The sequence below is a fragment of the Helianthus annuus genome, chromosome 8 (assembly GCF_002127325.2).
Source record: "Helianthus annuus cultivar XRQ/B chromosome 8, HanXRQr2.0-SUNRISE, whole genome shotgun sequence".
In the NCBI taxonomy this organism is placed as follows: Eukaryota; Viridiplantae; Streptophyta; class Magnoliopsida; order Asterales; family Asteraceae; genus Helianthus; species Helianthus annuus.
In genome coordinates, this window is record NC_035440.2 from 53,995,127 (window position 1) to 54,018,101 (window position 22,975).

At 41.2% G+C, this 22,975-nt stretch overlaps 2 protein-coding genes across 3 annotated transcripts; one reads left to right on the forward strand and one right to left on the reverse strand.

Moving 5' to 3' along the window:
* The first annotated feature begins 1,515 nt into the window (after positions 1 to 1,515).
* LOC110872908 (probable ribose-5-phosphate isomerase 3, chloroplastic) lies at positions 1,516 to 2,626 on the forward strand. Its single transcript, XM_022121813.2, has one exon. It carries the CDS (start codon positions 1,608 to 1,610, stop codon positions 2,448 to 2,450), a length of 843 nt encoding a protein of 280 aa, XP_021977505.1. The 5' UTR covers positions 1,516 to 1,607; the 3' UTR covers positions 2,451 to 2,626.
* Positions 2,463 to 6,489, reverse strand: LOC110872909 (anthranilate synthase beta subunit 1, chloroplastic). 2 transcript variants are annotated; one of them, XM_022121815.2, is made up of 9 exons: positions 6,337 to 6,489; positions 6,204 to 6,258; positions 4,954 to 5,242; positions 4,781 to 4,851; positions 4,244 to 4,281; positions 4,046 to 4,156; positions 3,202 to 3,301; positions 2,742 to 2,877; positions 2,463 to 2,666 (listed from the first exon to the last, which is right to left on the reverse strand). In XM_022121815.2, exons 3-9 carry the CDS (start codon positions 5,227 to 5,229, stop codon positions 2,562 to 2,564), a joined length of 837 nt encoding a protein of 278 aa, XP_021977507.1. In that variant the 5' UTR covers positions 5,230 to 5,242; positions 6,204 to 6,258; positions 6,337 to 6,489; the 3' UTR covers positions 2,463 to 2,561. The 2 variants fall into 2 exon arrangements, with proteins under 2 accessions (XP_021977507.1, XP_021977506.1); XM_022121814.2 differs by lacking the exon at positions 6,204 to 6,258 and having other exon boundaries at positions 6,337 to 6,488.
* Between the last annotated feature and the right edge of the window lie 16,486 nt (positions 6,490 to 22,975).

The window sequence follows — 22,975 nt, forward strand, 5'->3', positions numbered from 1 at the left end:
AAATTTTAATTGAGTTAGTGTTAAAGGATTTACGGTGTAATGTTTTTATCAAAAAAAAGGACTATGATTGTAATTATTGAAGTTAAAGGGTATCCATTGCAATCCGGTAGAAACATAAACGACGAAAAGTGTAATTTACCCTAATAATTATGGTTGCAATTCCATTAGTGTAACCTGAAAACCAATCCATTCACTTTGTAAAGGATGACGTTGTATATATTTTTTTACAGAAACAATTTTGCAGTGTAGACATGGCATGGAATAGCTTGTTTATGTGGTGTTCTTTTTAGTTGGATTGGCGAGTCAAAAGTGAAAAACCCATGTGACACATGATGATCTTGTAAGTTGTCAGTGGCCATTGGTTGAATTAGTGGGTATGCTATGCAACGTTTAACTTTGTCAAAGTTTCGATCCTTAAACGCTTATGATTCTTATCTTGTAAGTTGTCTCTAGCAAAACCCGTGTAGTTGGACTGAGAATCTATACATGAATGCTCTTGTGACCGAAGCCTTGCCACAGTGAGGGACATTATGTTCTCCTTGTGATTGAACTTCATGTGAATGTTTTGAGATGTAGGAAAAGTAACAGTGAATGCAAACAGATAGAGGGAAGGAGTGGTAGCTGAATGCTTGGTCCGGTAGTCTCCTCATGTTTAGGCCAACCCTTTGTAGTTTCTTTATCTCTGAGGGTTGCCTCTCTCAGAACTAGTGACACATGGACCAGATTTGTTCTGATGTCCAAAGCTTCAACGCAGCAGGTCGCCCTTAGATACTATTCTTACTCTTCTCCTTTGCTAGCTTGTCCGGACTTGTTCCAAGATCACGGACTTAAGACTAAATAAATGCTGCCATGTGACGCCACATAGAGCCCCTTTTTTTCACCCCAAAAGGTGTGTGACGCCACATAGACCCCCTTAATTGGAAATTTAGACACCTGAATTGAAGCGCCGTTTTCATCGTTTGGAGCACTGTTTCGAGGTAAGTTTTACATTAGTGGACTCGTATCGTCGTTCTGATCAAAAGCCGTAAAAAAACTATTTGTAATTTGGAAAAAAACGTAACTCCGTTAAGTTTTTTAACGGGGGACTGGTGTAGGAAAAATAGGTGAAAGGTGGGACTGGTGGAGGGAATATTTAAAGGTAAGACTATCAATGGTCAATGACTTCTAGTTGCGATTATTACAGGTCAATTCCCCTATTTAATATTAAAAAAACAAAAAAACAGAACCTTAAACTTGCTCACGACATGATTCGCACTCTCCCCACCGCCCCTACCCCTCAAACGGGCCACACTGTGGCGGTATACCACACACTATGATAACACATAGCCAAGAGAGGGGGTTACCCCATCATAAGTTGTGAGTTTGGAAATTTAAAAAAAAAAAATCCAAATTATTGAAGAAGAAAAAATGTAGTAACCAAAAAGTGTGTAAAATCACAATTAAAGAAAAGTTGGGTTGCCAGATTTAAAAATTGCATTCTTGTAACAAAGTAGACAAAAAGGCCCATCAGCTTTTCTTGTTTAAAAGAGTCAAAACCAATCACAGTCAAACACTCGTACACAAAACACAAACACATACACTCGATCCATCCCCCCTTCACACCAACCATGTCTTCCCTATCCCTCCTCTCCCGTCCGCCCTTCTCCTCCACCCTCCTCCGCCACCACCACCACCGCAACCCCACCACCACCACCCCTCGCTTCCTCACCATCAAAGCCTTCTCTGCCCAAACCCCAATCCAACCCCTCACCCAAGACGATTTAAAAAAACTCGCAGCCGACAAGGCCGTAGAATACGTCAAATCCGGCATGGTCCTCGGTCTTGGCACCGGCTCCACCGCCGCCTTTGTCGTCGCCAAAATCGGTGAGCTTTACGCCTCAGGCGAACTCAAAGACATTGTAGGCGTACCCACTTCAAAAAGAACCCAAGAACAAGCCGCATCCCTCGGCATCCCCTTATCCGTCCTCGACGATCACCCGAAGCTCGACCTCGCTATCGATGGAGCCGACGAAGTTGACCCGGATTTGAATTTGGTCAAGGGCAGAGGTGGCGCTCTGCTCCGGGAGAAGATGGTGGAGGCTGCGTCCGATAAGTTCGTTGTGGTTGTCGATGATTCGAAGCTTGTTTCGGGCTTGGGTGGAAGCGGATTGGCAATGCCGGTTGAGGTTGTGCAGTTTTGTTGGAAGTATAATTTGATCAGGCTGCAAGAGTTGTTTAAGCAAGAAGGGTGTGATGCTAAGTTGAGGTTGGATGATAATGGGAAGCCTTATGTTACTGATAATATGAATTATATTGTGGATTTGTATTTCAAGACTCCGATTAAGGACGCTTGGGCTGCGGGTAAAGAGATTTCCGCGTTTGAAGGAGTGGTGGAACATGGGTTGTTTTTGGATATGACCACCGCATGTATCATTGCCGGAAAAGATGGAGTTAGTGTCAAGAGCAAGTAAGAGATTTGTATGTTTAAAACTTCAAATAACCCATGATGTAACTTGATATCATGATTCATGAAACAATGTATGATGATTACAGATTGAAATGTTTGTTTGTTTGATTCGGTTTTAGTTTTCGGAAACAGCTTCTTTGTTTTCGATCAGTTTGATGAAGTTTGCAACGATTGTTTTTCCTTCGGTTGTTATAATGCTCTCCGGATGGAACTGCACACCCTGTATAAGATTATACAATATTAAGATTTTGTTATAATGATAATTAATCATAATAAGAAGAATAATGAATGGTACCTGCAAATGGGGATACAGTTTGTGACGAGCGGCCATGATGAGTCCATCCTCGGTCCATGCTGTGATTTCAAGTGCGTCGCTAGGAAAGCTTTCTTTTTCAATCACAAGGCTGTGATATCTACCGACAGTGAAGGGGCTGCGAATAATATGCAAAAAAGTAAGATTTAGAAGGTTGCGACTTGCGACCATACTTCCAACCCATATACTTGTAAACGGGTCGATTCAATTTATGGTATATTTGTAACTGTTCAACTTGTTTTGACCTGTTACCCAACCTATGTATTTTCGTACCTCTTAACGAAAACAATAGTGTTGAGGCAAGAAAAGCCTTAACGGCCATTTGTTGCTTTGTATTTCAACAAGGTTAGGTGGAGTTAAGTCCCGTTCTTCGGACTTAAAAACAAGCAAACAAATTTTGAATATAATCAAAAGATTGGTCCGGTTGAAGTTTAGAACATACTTCGATATGCCAGCAAACAAAGAGGGGAACTTGCCCTCATTGTAGTAAACCAGTGAACTTTTTCCATGCATAACACCATAAGGCGACCGCACAATTTTTCCTACAAAAGACCTTAACTTGTTAGCATTGAAAAATAAAATAAATTTGTATATAGAAATAGTAAAACTCACAAAGAATCATGAAATGAAAAATCATAAAAGACCACGAATCATTTTTTATGCAGAAAACAAGGAAGGGGGGGGGGGGGTGGAAGAAGAAAGAAGCTGACGGAGATAAAAACTGTAAACGTTCAATATGAATTCACATACTTCGGTGACACAATACAACACGTTCTCTCAGTGGTGTCAAACGTGTCGGTTTGGCGGGTCAACAAGCATAACCCGAACATGACCCATATTTTTATTTGTATCAAAGACATCAACCTAACCTAGAAATACAATCGCGTGTCACCCCATATATCTATCTACAAGTCAAATGGGTTGTAAACTGATTAAACAGGTCATATACAGGTTTGTGGGTAGCAGTGGCGAAGCTTGAGATTTCCGACCGGGGGTCGAAAACGTATATACCTAAAAAAAATTATAAAACCGGGAGGTCGAAAACTTATATATTTAAAAAATTCTATACGAAAACTACATACCAGACACTACTGAGTGAAAAGTCCCCCCCCCCCCCCCCGGTTAGCATCTTAACATGATATTCCCAATACACAAAGCAAACTTTGTTAAACCTTAATCGTTAGCTATTTCTGATCGGCGATGGAACTAAAATTAGCACTAAATGCTCGGAATACAAGTACTAAACGACTAGAAACAAAATCAAAAATATAAGCAAAACAAATCACCTCCGAAAGCTTCACCAATGCACTGTAATCCCATGCATACACCAAATAAAGGTACATCAGGTCCAAGTTCCAGTACTGTTTGTAACGATATCCCCGAATCTTGCGGTGCACCTATGGAAACAGAAATGTACAATGCATAGTAGATTGATATAACAAAGGTAATATATTAGGGGCACAATTGTAAATACATGATCTTACCAGGTCCAGGTGATATGAGAATTCCCCTTGGATTTTTTCTGAAAAACAACAATACCCAATTATAGAAGATAAACAATGAAAAACATCACAAACTGATAAATAGTAAATAAAAGGAAAAATTACAAGTTTTGTCCTTTATCTTTATACCACTTTTCAGGCGGTGTCCTTTTTAACGAATGTTGATAAGCGGTGTCCCGTACTAGGTATTTTGTTGCAAGTTTAGTCCTTTACACCCAACCCAGTTAAAAAAACCCTGTTAATTGTTGGGTGTAAAGGACTAAACTTGCAACAAAATACCTAGGTAACGGACTAAACTTGCAACAAAATACCTAGTAAAGGACACCGCATGTCAACAATTAACAGGGTTTTTTAACTGGGTTGGGTGTAAAGGACTAAACTTGCAACAAAATACCTAGTAAAGGACACCGCCTGTCAACATTAGTTAAAAAGGACACCGCCTGAAAAGTGGTATAAAGATGAAGGACAAAACTTGTAATTTTTCCTAAATAAAATCCATTAAGGTATGAGAATAATTACTTTTTCAGTTCATCAACGGTAAGCTCATCGTTCCGGTAAACCTCAAAGTTGCAGCCCAGCTCTCCCATATACTACAGATTGTTAAGTGGCATTAGTATAAAACAATATAAACTAATAGTTTGTGAAAAGAAGTGATATGTGATGATATAAGTAAAGACTAACGAGAAGAGAACCTGACAAAGGTTATACGTGAAGCTGTCATAATTGTCAATGACAATTACGGGATTGGAATTTTTGGCCGAGACACCACGTGAGTTTGAAGATTTGTTCTCGGAAACGGCTTGGGGTGTTCTTGGAAAAACTTTTATTTCCTTTGATTGCATACCACGTAAGTTAACATCATTTACGGGACGGAACTGTGGGGCCAGGTTGAGATATTGGGTTTTCTGAGGCACCAATGAGGATCTTAGTTGAACTGAAGAGTTCTGAGATAATGTAAAAGCCACCATTTTTAATATAATCCTGCAAAGAAAATAGACTTTCGATTTTTAGAACACATCTTTTACCGTATCAAATATTTTCTTAAATCGGAGCAATGTCTTGAAATGGTTCTGCAGCAGCTAGTGAGAGAATTTTTAAAGGACTAAGGTGTTGTTTGTTTTTTCAGAGGTAAAACATCTGCAGCCTGCGGACCACAGGAAGAGATTGATCCATGTCTGCACCAAAAAGAGGTCACACAGACCTTTTTTAATGAAGGTCTTCGAGAAAACAAACACACTGCAGACTCAAACGTCTGCGCGTGGTCTGCGTGGGGCAGACATAAGAGGTTCTGAAGAGCTTTTCACAAAAAACAAACACCCCCTAAAAGTCTATGCAAGTCATTTTCATATTATTCAAGATCATAATTATTTGAATATTTGAAACGCTGCATTGACCACAAGCTATTTCTTGAATACTATAGGTCATATGTGCTATAAAGCCTAAACGTATCAACCATATTGCTCACTTAAAGCCCTATGGTAATTCGTAGGATAAACTAAGAAACATTTCTCATGCATAGGTATTTCCATTGTTAATCTTTTAACCAGACCATTACAGAACAGAAAATCAAGCTGTATTATGCTCTACCGATGACATAGGCATGGGCGAAGCTTAAGTAGGGCGGGAGGGGGCGGCCGTCCCCCCCCCCCCCCCCCCCCCCCCCCCGAATTTCTCGCTCAGTAGTGGGAGTATGTAGTTTTCGTATAGAAAGTTTTGGGTATATACGTTTTCGACCCCCCGGTTTTATAGAAATACCCAAAAATTTCTATACGAAAACTACATATATAACACTGCTAAGCGAAAAGTTCGAGTGTCAGGCGCCCCCGGCCCCTTCCAAGCTGCGCCATTGCATACATAAAAACATATATAATCCGTCATAAGTAGTATGAAAACCTAGTTCTCTACTTCCAATCAATACGAAGAAATTCATAAAGATATATACCGTCAACAATCTGGTAAAACTGCCGATCAAGTGAGCAGGCTTAAACATGCTAAAACTTTAAAGATAAATATAAAACATAAGCAATTTGATCAATAAACAACGATTAAATAATCAATTAGGAATTTAGGGTAACCTAGCGTTGCAATGGCAGCTCGAATCTCTCTTCTTCAACTGAAATCGGGAACTTGGAAGTTGAAAATGTGCATAGATTTTGACATTTTGTTGGGGTTTTATACTGTTTTCACTTTTCAGAATCCGTTTTGAATGTTAAAAAACACTATAAACACTTTTTTTTTATTTCTCATCTCAAATTACAGTTTCCCTTGTTTTGTATAAAAATACAGGGGGTGTTTGGGATTCCTTCCCAAAATGACTTATTGACTTATATAGAGCTAAAAGTCCTTTTGAGAATGAGAAGCTTAGCCAAACATTATTATTGAGAAGTCAGGAAGATGAGAAAAGCTTAGCCAAACACAAGCACGAAAAAGACTTTTCAAGGTTTTTTTTGTCTTCAAGAAGTAGAAAAGGAGAAGTCACAAATTGTGACTTCTTGAGAAGGAGAAGTCAAAAAGCTTAGCCAAACATGCCCATAGTTTTTTTAAGAGTGAATTACAAGTTTTGTTGTTTATCTTTATATCAAATTTCAGTGGTTGTCCTTTGTCTTTAAAATTGACGAATTTTGCACTTAATGTTTCAAAATCTTACATGCTTTACCCTTTGCCCCTAACCCATTCAATTTTAATTGTTAAGTTGAGGGTAACTTGGTTTTTTTATTTATTAATTTAATAAAACCATTTTAATGATTAAAACTATACATACATATATAATACATCTCACTAGACACACACAATCTTTATAGGGCAAACCCCCACCCTCACCACCACCACTACCTACCGCCACCAACACGAGCACCACCACCACGCCCCGTCACCTACTAAACACCATCACGACGACACCCCCATCAAACGGGCCATGGCTTGTGACTGAGATTTCCACTTGAAATCTCAAAAAATCAAAGTGTTCTTCAAGTTCATCCACATTAAGATAGCTGTGTAAACCTTCTTTTCTCTGTAATATGTTGTTGGATTTGGTAACCAAAGCTTCTTACTGTAGCAGCAATGATGGTAACTAGAGCTGTTTGATAACCTTGTAAAAGAAAACTAAACTTGTCATGGTCTTTGGATTCTTGAGTCGGATCCAGACCCGCCCCCACAAAGAATCATTTTTTTTACTTCCTCACCATCTCCATCCCCCCCCACCCCCATTCCCATTCTTCGGCTTCACCTTCTGCTTGACCGCCGCATCATCATCGCCCCCGCATCACCTTCATCCAACACCACCCTAATCTCATCCGTAATCGCCTCTGGAGTTCGTTTTTCAAGTGAGTTTTGAAATACTCTTAATGCTTTCATGTATAGAGGAAAAGCTTTTGCGTAATTTCCAGAATAGTCTTCTTTTACGTCTTGCTTTACATACTCGATTGCTTGTTCTTTAGAATTGTTGTACATGGTTGAAATTCGGGTAGTTGTGCAGTGAAACGTTGAGTCAATTTGGTGAATTGGTTGAATTTAGGATTTTGATTTTGGGGGAAAAGGGGATGTGACGGTGATCAAGTGATGTAAGTGTAACATCTCGTGTTACCGAATGTCAAAGTCAAAGTCAAGATTGACTTCTTTTACTGTAGTTAGTTTATTCTATGTTGGTGTTCTGTTAGTTGTATTATGTGAAGTAAGTGTTATTAATCAAAGTAATCGAATGTTTATCGACGCGAAACGACTTGCGACTGTGAATAATAGGAAGTAACAATGCGATAAAGTCAATCAATCAATAGTCAAGCTAATCGAATCATCATCGAACTTGAAACTCGAATTACGCGAATTCTGGTATTAGTATACGTGTGTGTGTGCCTTATGTGTTATTTGTGCATGTTTACTTTATGTGATGTGTGGTAATCAATCGAAACTCGGAACTCAATTGAACTCAATCGAAATCGAATTATGATAAATGGTGGCGAAAAGATAGTGTGAAATATAGATGCTTGTATGTAGATATAGTGGTTGGGATTAAAAGTAATTGAATAGGAAACTCTATCGTATTCGTATCGTCTTCAATCGAAATCGAAATACCAGAAATCGTCACACCGAACGCTCGAAACAGGCTGTTGATCGATCAGGCTCCTAGCCGATCCAACAGCCCAGCCGATCGGACGGACTGTCCGATCAAGCAGGTTGTCCGATCGGGATGCCTGGCCGATCGGCCAGCCCTTTCCTCTTTGGGAAGCCTATAAATAGCCCTGTCATTGTCATTCTTTCCACTTTTGGAAACTCTCGGACCGACCAGCTCGTGTTTTTCACTATTTCTCAGATCCTCTCAATCCCGGTAAGATTTCATCCTAAATCTTGTACTTTCTTGATCAATGCACGCTCCTACACCTTTATATCTTTCAAATCGTGATTTCTAACCGTGAAATCATCAAGATCTAAGTGTTCTTGGATGATGTCATCATGGTGTTCTGAACTTCATGTTTTGGCCTCAATCCACCAAGAATCACTTGGATCTAGCCGATTTCCACATAAACAAACAACGATCTATCCTAGATCTAAACATTTACACGGTGGAAGAGATTGAAAGATGGATTTTCCAACTTTCTTTCAACTCTTTTACACTCAATGCCTTCAAACCGGTAGAAACGGAGCTTGAACCCACTCACTAATCACTCTAGTAATTGTGCGGTTCGAGATTCGGGATTTTATCTACAAGGTTCACCGATTTCGGGTTAAACTTTAAACTCTGTTCCGAACCATTCACCGACCGGACTTAGGTGATTCCTGTCCGAGCAGGGGAAACAAGTAAGAACGAAGGTTCCATGGTTCAGCTCGTTGTCAAAATACCTTGATATAACGTCAAACAATCAGCACAACCAAGTGTTAGACGAACAGGCCGACCAGGTCAGGATGCTGGCCGATCGAACAGACTGTCCGAACGAACAGCCCAACCGATCGGACCTGTCAACCGATCGAGCAGGTCAGCCAATCGGCTAGCACATGGCCCCACACTTTAACAATTTCATGAAGTCTAGTGTTGAACGAAGTGTTGTTCGATCGAACTACGGTTTGATTTGAATCACTCTTCGGATCATGAGATACTACGCTTCAACACTTAATCGATTTTCAACTCGTTCGACGTATTGGAGTGCCACCCGTTCGAACATGCCGTCCGATCAGGTGACATCCTGCTGAGGACTTATTACTGAGGTACCTAACCGATCAGTTAAGCCGGCCGATCGAACGGCCCATTCGATCGATCAACCTGAAAGGTAAGGACACTTCAATGTTCTCAAATACTACAACGAAAACTTCAAAAGGACAAGCCATCATACACAAACACATCCTACTCAAAGGAAGAAACAATCCACTCGAACAGCCCAACCGATCAAGCCCACCGGCCGACCGAACAGGCTGCCCGAACGGACTGTCAAACCGAATGAACAACTCGTCCGATGGAACCTACCGTTTGATCGACCAGGCTGTTCGACCCATCAACACTTGTATTCATTTTACGCGTTACTCATCGTTATGATATCGAACTATTCAGGCTAACCCTACTCTCAAGCGCTCCCTTCAATCCATCAATCCTTGTGAGTATACTCGAATCCCTTTTTGCTTTTAGCACTTTTGGGTGTTACATACGTTACTTATACGAAATCACATCAGACACACTACTCAATCATTTCAAACGCTAACCGTTACCGCATGTATTATGTGACTAAATGAATGCTTGTTGTTATGTTTACACGTGGAATGTTGTCTACCTGCCTTAACGGCGATAGTACTATAGTTTGGACTCAACACCCGTTCACACGGGGGTTGTTAAGGACAATTACTTGCATGGATTACGGTGGTAATCATGTATTGCGAACTGCCTCGGGCAGTCAACCCGCAGTCATTGGTATCGATAGATCCATGTCGATAATTAACATGCTTCGTTTTCCTCTGTGTACGTGCTGGTTATACGTAAACTATTTCGAACTCTATTATGCTATTATCAAACTTGTATGCTCACCTTTACATTTTATGTATTGACTTTATTTTAACGTATGTCGCATGCAATTAGGATGCTTAACTGCTAGGAAGGCGAGCTTAGAATAAGCGTCTAGAGCATAGTTGTCTGTAGATCTTGCAGATCGAGTCTCTAGAGGCATTTGAACAATTTTTATATTTAAATCTGAGTTGTTGGAATGGAATATTTGACTAGATGTTATCTGTAATAATTTGTTTTACTATTTGGGATACGGTATGGGACGTATTATTTAAACTAAATAGTAAAGATAGTTGTTCTGGAAACTTCTGGACAATCTGTTTGGCTCAGTGCCATGCCCCGATGATTCAGCCATCGGTTGGGGTGTGACAGATTGGTATCAGAGCCATAACTATAGGGAATTAGGCTAGACACGACCTAGTCCGGGTCGCTGTCTTTGAGACCTAGACTATAGTTAGGAACCAACAGACCAAACTTATGTGCTATACCCAGCTATTTCTCACTATCACTGCACTCGAATTTTCAAATAGAGTCAAGCGATTTAGTCGGGATTAGGTATGAAAACCGCAAACTCTCGACTAAATTGCTTGGTCAATGCCGATTTTATCAATTTATCAATGATTTCCTCATTATTTTCAATAACGAACGAGGAGAATTATACCAAATCAGGAGTGAAATCCATATTTTGATGAATAATCTCCTCAATTTCACTAAAACAAGGAAGAAATTGCTAAGCCAGGGGTGAAACCCAAACCTTGGCAACTTAATCCAACTTTTACTCATCTCATCAAAGCCTTGACGGACTCCAACGACCTGAACTCATGAGTATGACCTAGGGAATACGCGCTGAATGCCCATGAATCGAGGCGAAAGCACGATCCCGAAAGTCGAAATGTGACGACAAGTCTATTGTGAATAGTCGAATCGCTTTGGGTAGTCAACATCTAATAGCCGCAGACAATCTATTTCTCGATTTTATGTGTTCCGATTCTGAGCCCGCAATTGCTTACTCTGATCATTCGTCGATTTTATATGTTTTATGTGTATATATCTGTTTATGTGTTTAAATTTTTGGAGAATTATTCGATTTTTGCTATCACTTCGATCGATACGCACGACTCGCATTGCTCTTCTATCTCAATACGCGAACAAGTCGCTACAAATCTAAACAACATTATGCTATGATATACGCTTATGTTATACTCGACATGCTATACGACTATACTATGCTACTCGATATGCTATACGCGACCGCTATACTTGAATACTCGCGAACGTTGAGGCAGTCAGGATACTGTATGTGCTTATGTGCGCTTTTAGGAGAACTATGTGTTTATATCTACCTCTTTGATCAAATAGGAATGTGCTTATATGTTTATGTGTCTCTGTGCTCTACGTGCTTATGTGCTTCTGTGACTACGTGAATCTATGACTATGTGCTTTTGTGTTTATGTGATACATGTTTCGACGTGTTCCTGAGCTTTAGTAAGTAGTAGACGTGTGAGGTGAGATTCGATTTTGATGTGTCTGAGACCTACGACGATGTCTGTTGCAGACCATGTCGTCATCCGGACACCGAACCCCACTTACCCGACAAGAGAAGAGAGACAGACGTCTTGCTGCTATCATAGCCAAGCAAGTGGCAAAAGCTGTGAGCGATGTCTATGAAAACGTCAGCAAATCTTCTGAGGAGTTGCGAACTAAAGCTTCTAAAGATGCTAACAAGACTGTTTTCATCTTCAAACAGTTCAAGGCATGCGGACCAAAAGAATTCACCGGAGAAGATGGCCCAACGGCTATGTTTCAATGGTTAGATTCTATCGAAGTCACTCTGCGTCAAAGCGGCTGTCCTGCAAATCTCCGTACCCTAAATGCGACTGGCGTTTTCCAGTCCCGAGCTCTAGACTGGTGGACGGCCGAACGAAACAAACGCGGGAATGATGCAGCTTATGATCTGACTTGGGAAGAGCTGAAAGCCATCATGATGGACGAATTCTGCCCTCCCCATGAACGCCAAAAGTTGGAGGACGAGTTTTGGAACATCAAGCAGAAGGACGGAGACAACGCTGCTTTGACTGCTCGCTTTAAACAGCTTAGCATAATCTGTCCCGATCAAGTCAAGACGTCAGACATGGCCATCAAGAAGTACATTCGAGCTCTACCCGATTGTGTTGCCGATTTTGTTCACGCCGCGAAAACCTCATCGATCGAGGAAACTTACTTGCTTGCCGCCGGGATCAATGATAAGCGAGTAAAAGCTGGTTTCTGGGATAAGCCCTCCAAATCTTTGCATCAAGCTACCACTGCACCAACCGCCGATACCACCACTGCTCAACCATCCAAGTCACACGCCGCAAGAAGAAGCACAACAACAGCAGCTTCAGAAACAAGAACTGTGCTGTCACTACCACTGCTGCTCCTCTGCAAGCCATACCAACTCAGCAGCAGTCTCATCCTCGATCACCACCAGTTACTCAAGCGCTGCCCGCAAAGCGTGCTTACACAGGTCCCCACCCGCTCTGCCCGACATGCTCATATCATCTTCCGGTAGGACTCGCCTGTCGATTCTGTGCTCATTGCAACCATTACGGTCATTTCACTGCGAATTGTCGTTATGGTCCTCGTCAAGCCCCAATTCAAGCCACTGCTCATCAAGCTCTACTCCCAGCCCCACAAGGCCAACATGCAGCTCAAGCGCCCGCGGTCAATGCTCGAGTCTGCTTTGCACGTGGTGACCCTAGCCACTTTGCAAACATGTGCCCGAACAGGGTTGTGAAACAAGAGACCCAACAGCAGCAGCAGCAACAGCCTCAGCAGCAGCAACAAGCAGCCTGCGCCAGAACCTTCAACATCAATGCTCGTCAAGCCCAGGCTGACAACAACGTGGTTAATGGTACGTTCCTTGTGAATGGTATTTATGCATCATGTTTGTTTGATACTGGAGCCGATAACTGCTTTGTGTCATTTGAATTCGAGAAGCTCCTTAGTCGTAAGCGCTCTTATCTACACTCGTCATTCGAAGTTGAAGTCGCTACTGGAAGAACTGGCGCTGTTAACTCTGTTCTTCGTGATTGTACTCTCGAGCTCAACAATCACATCTTCCCAATCGACCTTATTCCGATGCAGCTCGGAAGTTTTGACATCATAGTAGGCATGGACTTTCTTCGCGAAAACCATGCTGAAGTTGTGTGCTTCGACAAGAGGATTCGATTCTCGCTCGCAAATGGTGATTTATTATGTGTGTACGGTGAAACTGCTTCGAAAGGTCTCAAGCTCATGTCGTGTGTCCAAGCTAGCAAGTATCTCCGCAAGGAATACAGAGCTTTCTTGGCCAACATTGTAGTAGCGGAGAAGGAAAAGAAAAGGAAGACAGAAATCAGAGACGTTCCAGTGGTCCGTGAATTTCCTCAAGTGTTCCCTGATGATCTTCCCGGTTACCGCCCAATCATGATATCGACTTCCGCGTCAACCTCATTCCTGGAGCTAACCCTGTTGCCAAAGCCCCTTATCGACTCGCTCCATCCGAAATACGAGAACTTTCGAACCAACTCCAGGAACTGCTTGAAAAAGGCTTTATTCGCCCGAGCACCTCTCCGTGGGGCGCGTCAGTCCTTTTCGTCAAAAAGAAGGATGGTTCGTTCAGGATGTGCATTGACTATCGGGAGTTGAATAAGTTAACCATCAAGAACCGATACCCTCTACCTCGCATCGACGATTTGTTTGATCAGCTACAAGGTGCTACGTGTTTCTCAAAGATCGATCTACGCTCAGGTTATCATCAATTGCGCATTCAAGAAGAAGATATACCCAAAACCGCTTTTCGCACTCGTTACGGCCACTATGAGTTCGTTGTTATGCCTTTTGGTTTAACCAACGCACCCGCGGTTTTCATGGATCTGATGAATCGCGTGTGTAAGCCCTATCTTGACCGTTTCGTCATCGTGTTCATCGACGATGTCTTGATTTATTCCAAATCGAAAGCCGAACACGCGCAACATCTACGTTTGGTTCTCGAGTTACTCCAGGGGAATCAACTCTATGCCAAGTTCTCCAAGTGCGAATTCTGGTTAGAAGAGGTTCAGTTTCTTGGTCACATCGTGAATAGTCAAGGTATACATGTCGACCCTGCGAAGATTGAAGCAGTTAAGAGTTGGATTACACCAAAGAATCCGTGTGAAGTCCGTTCTTTTCTCGGATTAGCGGGTTATTATCAACGATTTATCGAAGGATTCTCTAAGATCGTTGTGCCGCTTACCGTTCTTATGCATAAAGACAGGTCTTTTGTTTGGGGAACCGAACAAGAGTTTGCTTTCCAAACCCTCAAGCATAAGCTTTACAATGCTCATATTCTCTCATTGCCCTATGGGAACGACGACTTCATTGTCTACTGTGATGCTTCCAACCTTGGTCTTGGTTGTCACACCCCAACCGATGGCGGAATCATCGGGGCGCGGCACTGAGCGAAACAGATTGTTCAGAAGTTTCCATAACAACTATTTATATAATTCAGTTAAAGATACGTCCCATACCGTATCCCGAATAAACAAACATGTCATTACAGATAATCATCCAAACAAGAAATTCCGTTCCGACAACTCAGATTCAAATATTATTACAGCAATTGTTTATCTGCTTCTAGACCCCTATTCTGTTGACTTTCTGGCTGTAATGCCAGAGGACAAGATCTACAGACAACTATGCCTCAGATGCTTGTTCTTGGCAGACAACTATTTGTTGGGGGCTTCTAGAAACTTATTCTAGCCTCGCTTTCCTAGCAAATAAGCATCCTAATTACCTGTCACATACGTTAAAATAAAGTCAATACATAAAATGTAAAGGTGAGCATACAAGTTTGATAATAGCATATAGAGTTCGAATAGTTTACGCATAACCAGCACGTACACAGAGGAAAACGAAGCATGTTAATTATCGACATGGACCTATCGATACCAATGACTGCGGGTTGACCGTCCGAGACGGTTCGCAATACATGATTACCACCGTAATCCATGCAAGTAATTGTCCTTAACAACCCCCGTGTGAACGGGTGCTGAGTCCAAACTATAGTACTACGTCGTTAAGGCAGGTAGACAGCATTCCACGTGTAAACACAATCAACAAGCATTCATTAAGTCACGTAATACATGCATATTGGTTAGCGTTTAATAGTTTGAGTAGTGTGATGATGTGTGTAAAATGCAACATATAAAACACATCAATTAAGGCATAAAACTAACCCTTTTTAAGTACTAATGTTGGAAAAAGAGTGTTTTTGTCTTCCTTTTGTATTTTCAGGATGAAATGAGCTCAAAATCACAAAAGAAGCAAAAAGACCACTAATTCTACCATAAATACAAGAAAAGGAACAAAAGTAAACTGCCCGGACCCTCAACGGCACCTCCCAAGACAAAGAGAAGAGAACAGAAGTCTGAACACGCCCCCGTGTCCAGTGAACACGGGGGCGTGCCCAGGAAGCAGCAGAAAAGACAAACCAGTAGAAGCTTCCATTGCTCACCACGGGGCCGTGCCCAGCGGACACGGGGGCGTGTTGAAAGTACAGCAGGCGCATTAATTGTAATTCGCAATTACAATTAATGAAGAGAGAGAATGTCAGACGGGCACGGGGCCGTGTCCAGCGGACACGGGGCCGTGTCCAGCGTTCTGTTCAGCCTATAAATAGAGGAGCTTGGTTTCATTCTCTCTCATCCCTTGGCACACCACCTCTCTCACACTTCATCCACCACCCATCATCACCATAACACCATCATCCACCACCATCATCCATTGTCCATCATAGAGTGTGTGAGTCGTCTCGGGATCCAAGATTGATCGTAAGAGTTCTTGACAATCAAGGCCATGTTTGCCTAAGTCTCTTACATCACTTGGTGAAGACAAGTGTTTAGTATAATACTTTTTATTTTTAATCTTTTGCACTTTTTATTTGGTTTTGTATTAATGACTTTAATAACTAGTTACTTATGTTGAAGGTGATCTTTCCTTATCGTTTGTCCGTGGTGTCTTGGCATTATTTTATTGTCTATATAAAATAAAAGATTTTCACCATTCATATCTCCACGGTCTATATGGAGGTATGTTGGCTACCTGGTCGGGGGTTAAGGGAACGGTTTGGTAAAGGTCTTGCCCTTGTTCAGCGTTTAGAGGTCCTGCTTGGGACCTGGGTCAAATTTAGTAGGATCTCCTTCAATGCCCATAGGTATTGGATGGCGGGGATCCAAACTCTTTGACCCCCTCATAAGCTAACTACTATTAATACTATAACCCGGCTATTTAGGACTGTATCCCTGCTGACTCAGACTACTTAGCCGAGGGTAACGTCACCGCCAAAAGCGGGGCCTACCATAATTTGCATTAATAACTTAATTCATTATCTTTCAATAATCCGACCCTTTAGGATTGTATCCCTGCTGACTCAAACTACTGGGTTGAGGGTAACGTCGCCTTCAAAAGAGGGGCCTACTACAATAACTAAGATAATCTCTTAAACAAGTGCAAAAGTGCGAAAATAATCAAAGGTTATACTAATACACGTGTCGGATCCAAGTGATTCATCTTGTCTATCTGTTTTTATTTATTTTATTTTTCAGCATTTAGTTAGTTTTTATTTTTCTTAGTTTAAAATATTTTTCTAACTTTTTGATTTGATTAGACGTTGAGGATAAACCGGTATTAAAAGCTCTTGTGTCCTTGGACGACCTCGGTATCTTACCAACACTATACTACGTCCACGATGGGTGCACTTGCCCATATGTGTGCTTAGTGTTAGTAAATATCGTGTTTTATAAATTTAAAACTTGGCTAAAAGTGTAAAAAGGGCTTAAATAAACATCTAAAAACATATATACACTAACACGCATCAAGTTTTTGGCGCCGTTGCCGGGGACACAAGGATTTTAAGAAAGCTTAAAATCGACGGCCTAATCAGTTTTTCAAAACCTTTTCAAAACGCGCGCATTTTTTTCTGCATTTTAGTTTAGTTTTGCATTTACAGTAGCTTGAACACGGGGCCGTGCTCGCTGAACACGCCCCCGTGCTGCATATTTTTAGAGTAGATACCCAGATACAGAGTCTGACCACGGGGCCGTGTTCACTCAACACGCCCCCGTGCTCAACGTGACCAGTTAATTTAATTAAAACGCCCAGATACAGTCCCTGAACACGGGGCCGTGTTCACCCAACACGGGGCCGTGTCCAGCTTCTGTTTCCGTCTTATTTTTGTTTTCTGGTCCCGAGACTCAGTTGTAGTCTGTTGAGTGATTCCTATGGATCAATACTCAAGAGATTACAACTACACCTATGATGAGGATGATTATAGAGGTAATTATTGCACTAATTGTCGTAATGCACGCTTGGTTCAATATAATAACTCATATCAACCATCCAATTCATACAACCATTATGAGGAGCCCAGGTACGAGCCACCAACTTCATACACATCCTATGAAGACCAAAGGTATGAACCTCCTTCCTCATACTCATATTTTGATGAACCAAGGTATGAGCCTTCATACTCATACTTTGAAGATTCAACATATGAGCCACCACCTTCATACACTTATTATGAGGAACCATGGCGTGAACAACCCACCTCATATGAGTACTATGAAGAACAAAGTTTCGACCCTTATCCATCATATACTTATAATGAAGAACAATGGTGTGAACCATCTACTTCATATGAGTACTATGAGGAACCAAGGATCGAACAACCGGATTCAAGCTTAGAGGATCCAAATTCTTTCAATCTCACCGAAGTAACTAATAGGATATTAGAACACATTAAAACTATCGAACGTTGCATGAAAGAATCTCGCGCAAGGGAAGAGGAATCCCGTGCAAGAGAAGGGCTAAAAAATGATAAAAACGTAGAGATAGTTGAAAGTGTGAAAATGGAAGAACAAGAAAGTGAAAAACAGACACATGAGTTAAACAACGAAAATGGTGAGTCCGATAATGTTAAAATTCAAGAAGAGTCTAATTTAGAGGAAATTATTCTCTTATCACCTACTTTCGAAAACCATTGTTTAATAACCCCTCATGCCAAGTTTTTAAAAGAGTTAAACACTAGTGCTAAAATCAAAGAAATAGTAAGTGTTAAGTTAACTAATGATCAAACCTCGCTAATAAAGGAAGATCCTTTTGAAATTAACATCACACCGGTTCCATGTTTCTTTCAAAATTCGTTTATTAGTAATGTCACTATTGATAAAGATCTTTGTGTTAACATAATGCCCAACTACATTTTTGAAAAGTTAAGTATTAGTGATTTTACTCCACTTCAAATACCCATTTTTCTATCCGACCGAAAAGTAATGAAATCAATCGGTGTAGTCGAAGATATTTTGGTTCAAACAAATCAAATGGTAATCCCAACCGACTTCGTCATCTTAGATGATGCCCCCTAGTCTTGGGAAAACCTTTTGTACAAACTCACAAAGCTTTGAAAAACCGGAAATTCAACAATCTAACTCTTCAATTAGGGGCATTCAAAAGGAGCATAGATCTTGAGCGCTCGATGAAATATCCTTTTGGCAACAATGACCCCCTAATTGAAGATGAAGCTGAACCACCTGATACAAACCACGAGGAAGACCACTTTGTCGACGAAGAGGTAGCCATAGAACAAACTTTTAAAGTTCTTGATCTAGATGAGCCACGAAATAAGGTGTCTCCTAAAGACCCAACCATCGAGCTCAAAGAACTCCCTAAGGGTTTGGAATATGCTTTTCTAGGCAAAGATGGTAGTTTACCTGTAATTATTTCGTCTAAATTAACTAGCATAGAAAAAGAAAAATTAGTTAACCTACTTAAAAAACACAAAAATGCGATCGCTTGGAAGCTTGTAGATATTAAGGGAATAAGTCCTTCCATGTGCACGCACAAAATTTTAATGAATGATGACTACAAAACGGTGATTCAACCACAACGAAGAGTGAACCCCAATGTTCAAGAAGTGGTTAAAAATGAAGTCATCAAACTACTCGACGCCGGACTAATCTACCCTATCTCCGATAGCCCGTGGGTAAGTCCCGTCCAAGTAGTCCCAAAGAAAGGAGGTATGACGGTAATAACTAACGAGAAAAATGAATTAATACCCACAAGAACCGTCACAGGATGGAGAGTCTGTATAGACTATAGGAGATTAAATGAAGCAACGAGGAAAGACCACTTTCCTTTGCCCTTCATTGATCAAATGTTAGAAAGATTATCCGGTCATAAATTTTATTGTTTCTTAGATGGTTTTTCAGGTTACTTCCAAATACCGATAGCACCAGAAGACCAAGAGAAAACAACTTTCACATGCCCCTACGGAACTTTTGCATATCGACGCATGCCATTCGGTCTATGTAATGCGCCTGCAACATTCCAACGTTGTATGGTCGCCATTTTCCATGATATGATTGAAAAAACCATGGAAATCTTCATGGATGACTTTTCCATCTTTGGAGACTCATATGATCAATGCCTCGATAATCTTGAACAAATGCTATCCCGATGTGAGGAAACTAACCTCGCCCTTAACTGGGAAAAATGCCATTTCATGGTAACAGAGGGAATAGTACTCGGACATAAAATCTCAAGCGAAGGAATGGAAGTTGATCGAGCAAAAATTGAGACTATATCTCGATTACCTCCTCCATCCTCCGTGCGAGCAATCAGAAGTTTCCTAGGGCATGCCGGATTCTATAGAAGGTTTATCAAAGACTTTTCGAAAATTTCAAGACCTCTAACAAAATTGCTTGAAAAAGATGCACCCTTCATCTTTGACAAGGAATGCAATCAAGCATTTCTAACCCTCAAGGAAATGCTAGTCAATGCACCTATCATGATAGCACCAGATTGGAAATTTCCTTTCGAAATCATGTGCGATGCAAGCGACTTTGCTGTTGGAGCAGTATTGGGACAAAGAAAAGAAAAACATTTCCACCCAATTTATTATGCTAGTAAAACTCTAAATGATGCACAAGAAAATTATACAACTACAGAAAAAGAGTTACTAGCGGTGGTGTTTGCTTTTGATAAATTTCGTTCTTATCTTGTTCTTTCTAAAACAATAGTTTATACAGACCATGCAGCCATCAGGTACCTCTTCAAGAAGCAAGACGCAAAACCCCGTTTGATAAGATGGATTCTACTCCTCCAAGAATTCGACATTGAAATCAAGGACAAAAGAGGAGCAGAAAACACTGCTGCAGATCACCTCTCACGCTTAGAAGACCCAGCTTTGGAGACAACCAGGGACGAGCAAATCAACGAAAGATTTCCCACGGAGTCCCTGGAAATGATGGAAAGCAGACAAGAACCATGGTATGCCGACTACGCTAATTTCTTAGCCAGCGGTATAGTCACCAAAGGATGGCCACATCATCAAAGGAAAAAATTCTTTGCTGATGTAAAGCATTACTTTTGGGAAGACCCCTATCTTTTCAAAATGTGTGCCGATCAACTCATCCGAAGGTGTGTCCGTGGTAATGAAGCACGAAGAATACTCCGTCATTGTCATGAAAGTCCATACGGAGGACATCATGGTGCCGCAAGTACCGCAAGAAAGGTATTTGATTCGGGATTCTACTGGCCAACCATTTACAAGGATGCACAAAACCTTGTAAAGACATGTGATGCTTGCCAAAGATCAGGTAATATTTCTTCCAAAAACGAAATGCCTCAAAATGGCATACTCGTTTGTGAAATCTTTGATGTGTGGGGACTCGATTTCATGGGACCTTTCCCACCTTCAAAAGGAAACAAATATATACTTGTGGCAGTCGATTACCTGTCTAAATGGGCAGAGGCCGAAGCTCTTCCAACAAATGATGGAAGAGTAGTGGTAAAATTCCTAAAAAAATTATTCTCTCGTTTCGGGACACCAAAAGCATTAATAAGTGATAGAGGTACCCATTTTTGCAATCATCAACTCGAAAAAATATTAACACGGTATGGGGTCTATCACCGGGTCTCAACAGCATATCATCCTCAAACAAATGGGCAAGCCGAAGTGACGAATCGAGGTTTAAAACGAATACTTGAGAAAACCGTAGGGATAAATAAAAAAGAATGGGCTGACAAACTAGACGACGCTTTATGGGCTTTTCGAACCGCTTATAAAACCACTATAGGCACAACCCCATATAAACTAGTCTATGGAAAAAGTTGTCACTTGCCAGTAGAAATCGCTCACAAAGCCTACTGGGCAATAAAAAACGTAAACTTAGACTTAGAAGTTGCCGGTAAGAATCGATTTTGTCAAATAAACGAATTAGAAGAACTTAGGAATTATGCATATTCTAACTCCGAAATTTATAAAGAAAGAATGAAAAATTTGCATGATAAATATATTAAATCTAATGAATTTCGGGTTGGAGACAAAGTTCTATTGTTCAATTCGCGACTTCGATTGTTTCCTGGTAAGTTAAAATCTAGGTGGTCGGGACCTTTTTCAGTCACCCATGTTTTTCCACACGGTGCAGTAGAAATTAAAACTCGAAATGGGATACCATTTAAAGTCAATGGCCAACGGCTGAAACTCTACAGAGGATCCATTGAGGATGAAGAAGAGGAAATCGCACTTCAAACGGTCAACGAATAAACTCATACCCGACATGTTACAGGTAAGTATACATTCGAAACCAGTAAAATCATCTAACCACTATTCGGAGATAAGGGGCATGCACACGAGCACGTTAAAAAAAAAAAAAAAAAAAATTTCAAAAATTTCACCCGGCACGGGGCCGTGTCCACTGGACACGGGGCCGTGTCGAGGCGACTGTCGGGATAAAACCCTCTTTTTCTATCAGTTACACCATTCCACACGCCCCGTTTCGCCGAAAACTCTCTGGTTTAGAGCGATTTTCTGCCGATTTCGAACGTTACCACCAAGCCTAACAACGTCAAGGTATGATTCTATCCTTCTTAGTAGTTAGATTAGTTACTTGCATGTAGTTAAAACATCAAAAATTGGGGGAAATCTAGGGTTCTTCATGTTCATCCGGATCGAACTCAAAATTTTTGATAAAAATTGTTAGTAGTAGTTTAGAATAGAGTAGTAGGGAGTAAATAGACATGTATTGTTGATAGATTTGTCCGATTTCCAACTAAAAACACAAACCCTTGTTCTTGAACCGAAAAACACAAAATTGAAAGGGTAAAAGGTTTGATTTTGGAAAAATGACACTTAGGGTTTCATTTTCGGGGGAAACCGCTGCTATTAGGCTAAAAATTTTCAGGTTTTCGAAACCGGGACGAAAAAATGAAAATTAGGTGTTACAGACGCCTGAACACGGGGCCGTGTTCGCTGAACACGGGGCCGTGTCCAGCCCACTGTTTGCAGTTTTCAACCCGAATTTCCATGTTTCGCACTAACTTTCGCTGTATTCTTTTCAGATGTCCAAATTCACACGGTTCAATGCCAGCGAACTTGACGCCAGGGCTCGCTACGAGGTCCTACAAACAAGGCCCGAAGAGTATCCAAGGCGGGCATGTACCGATCTTCTGACAATGGTAAACCAACTGGACCGCTTCAACAACATAGTGACGGGTCCACTGCACGTTGCATTGACTACCCGACTTCGGTCGGTCCATCAATGCACATTGGAGTTCTATAGCACGTTCATCTTCAGCTCGAGACGCGACCCGTTTGATCACGAGGCGGTCGAGTTTCGATGTGGGGGTACGACCTATAGAACCTCCATGGCGCAGTTCGGATCAATCATTGGGCT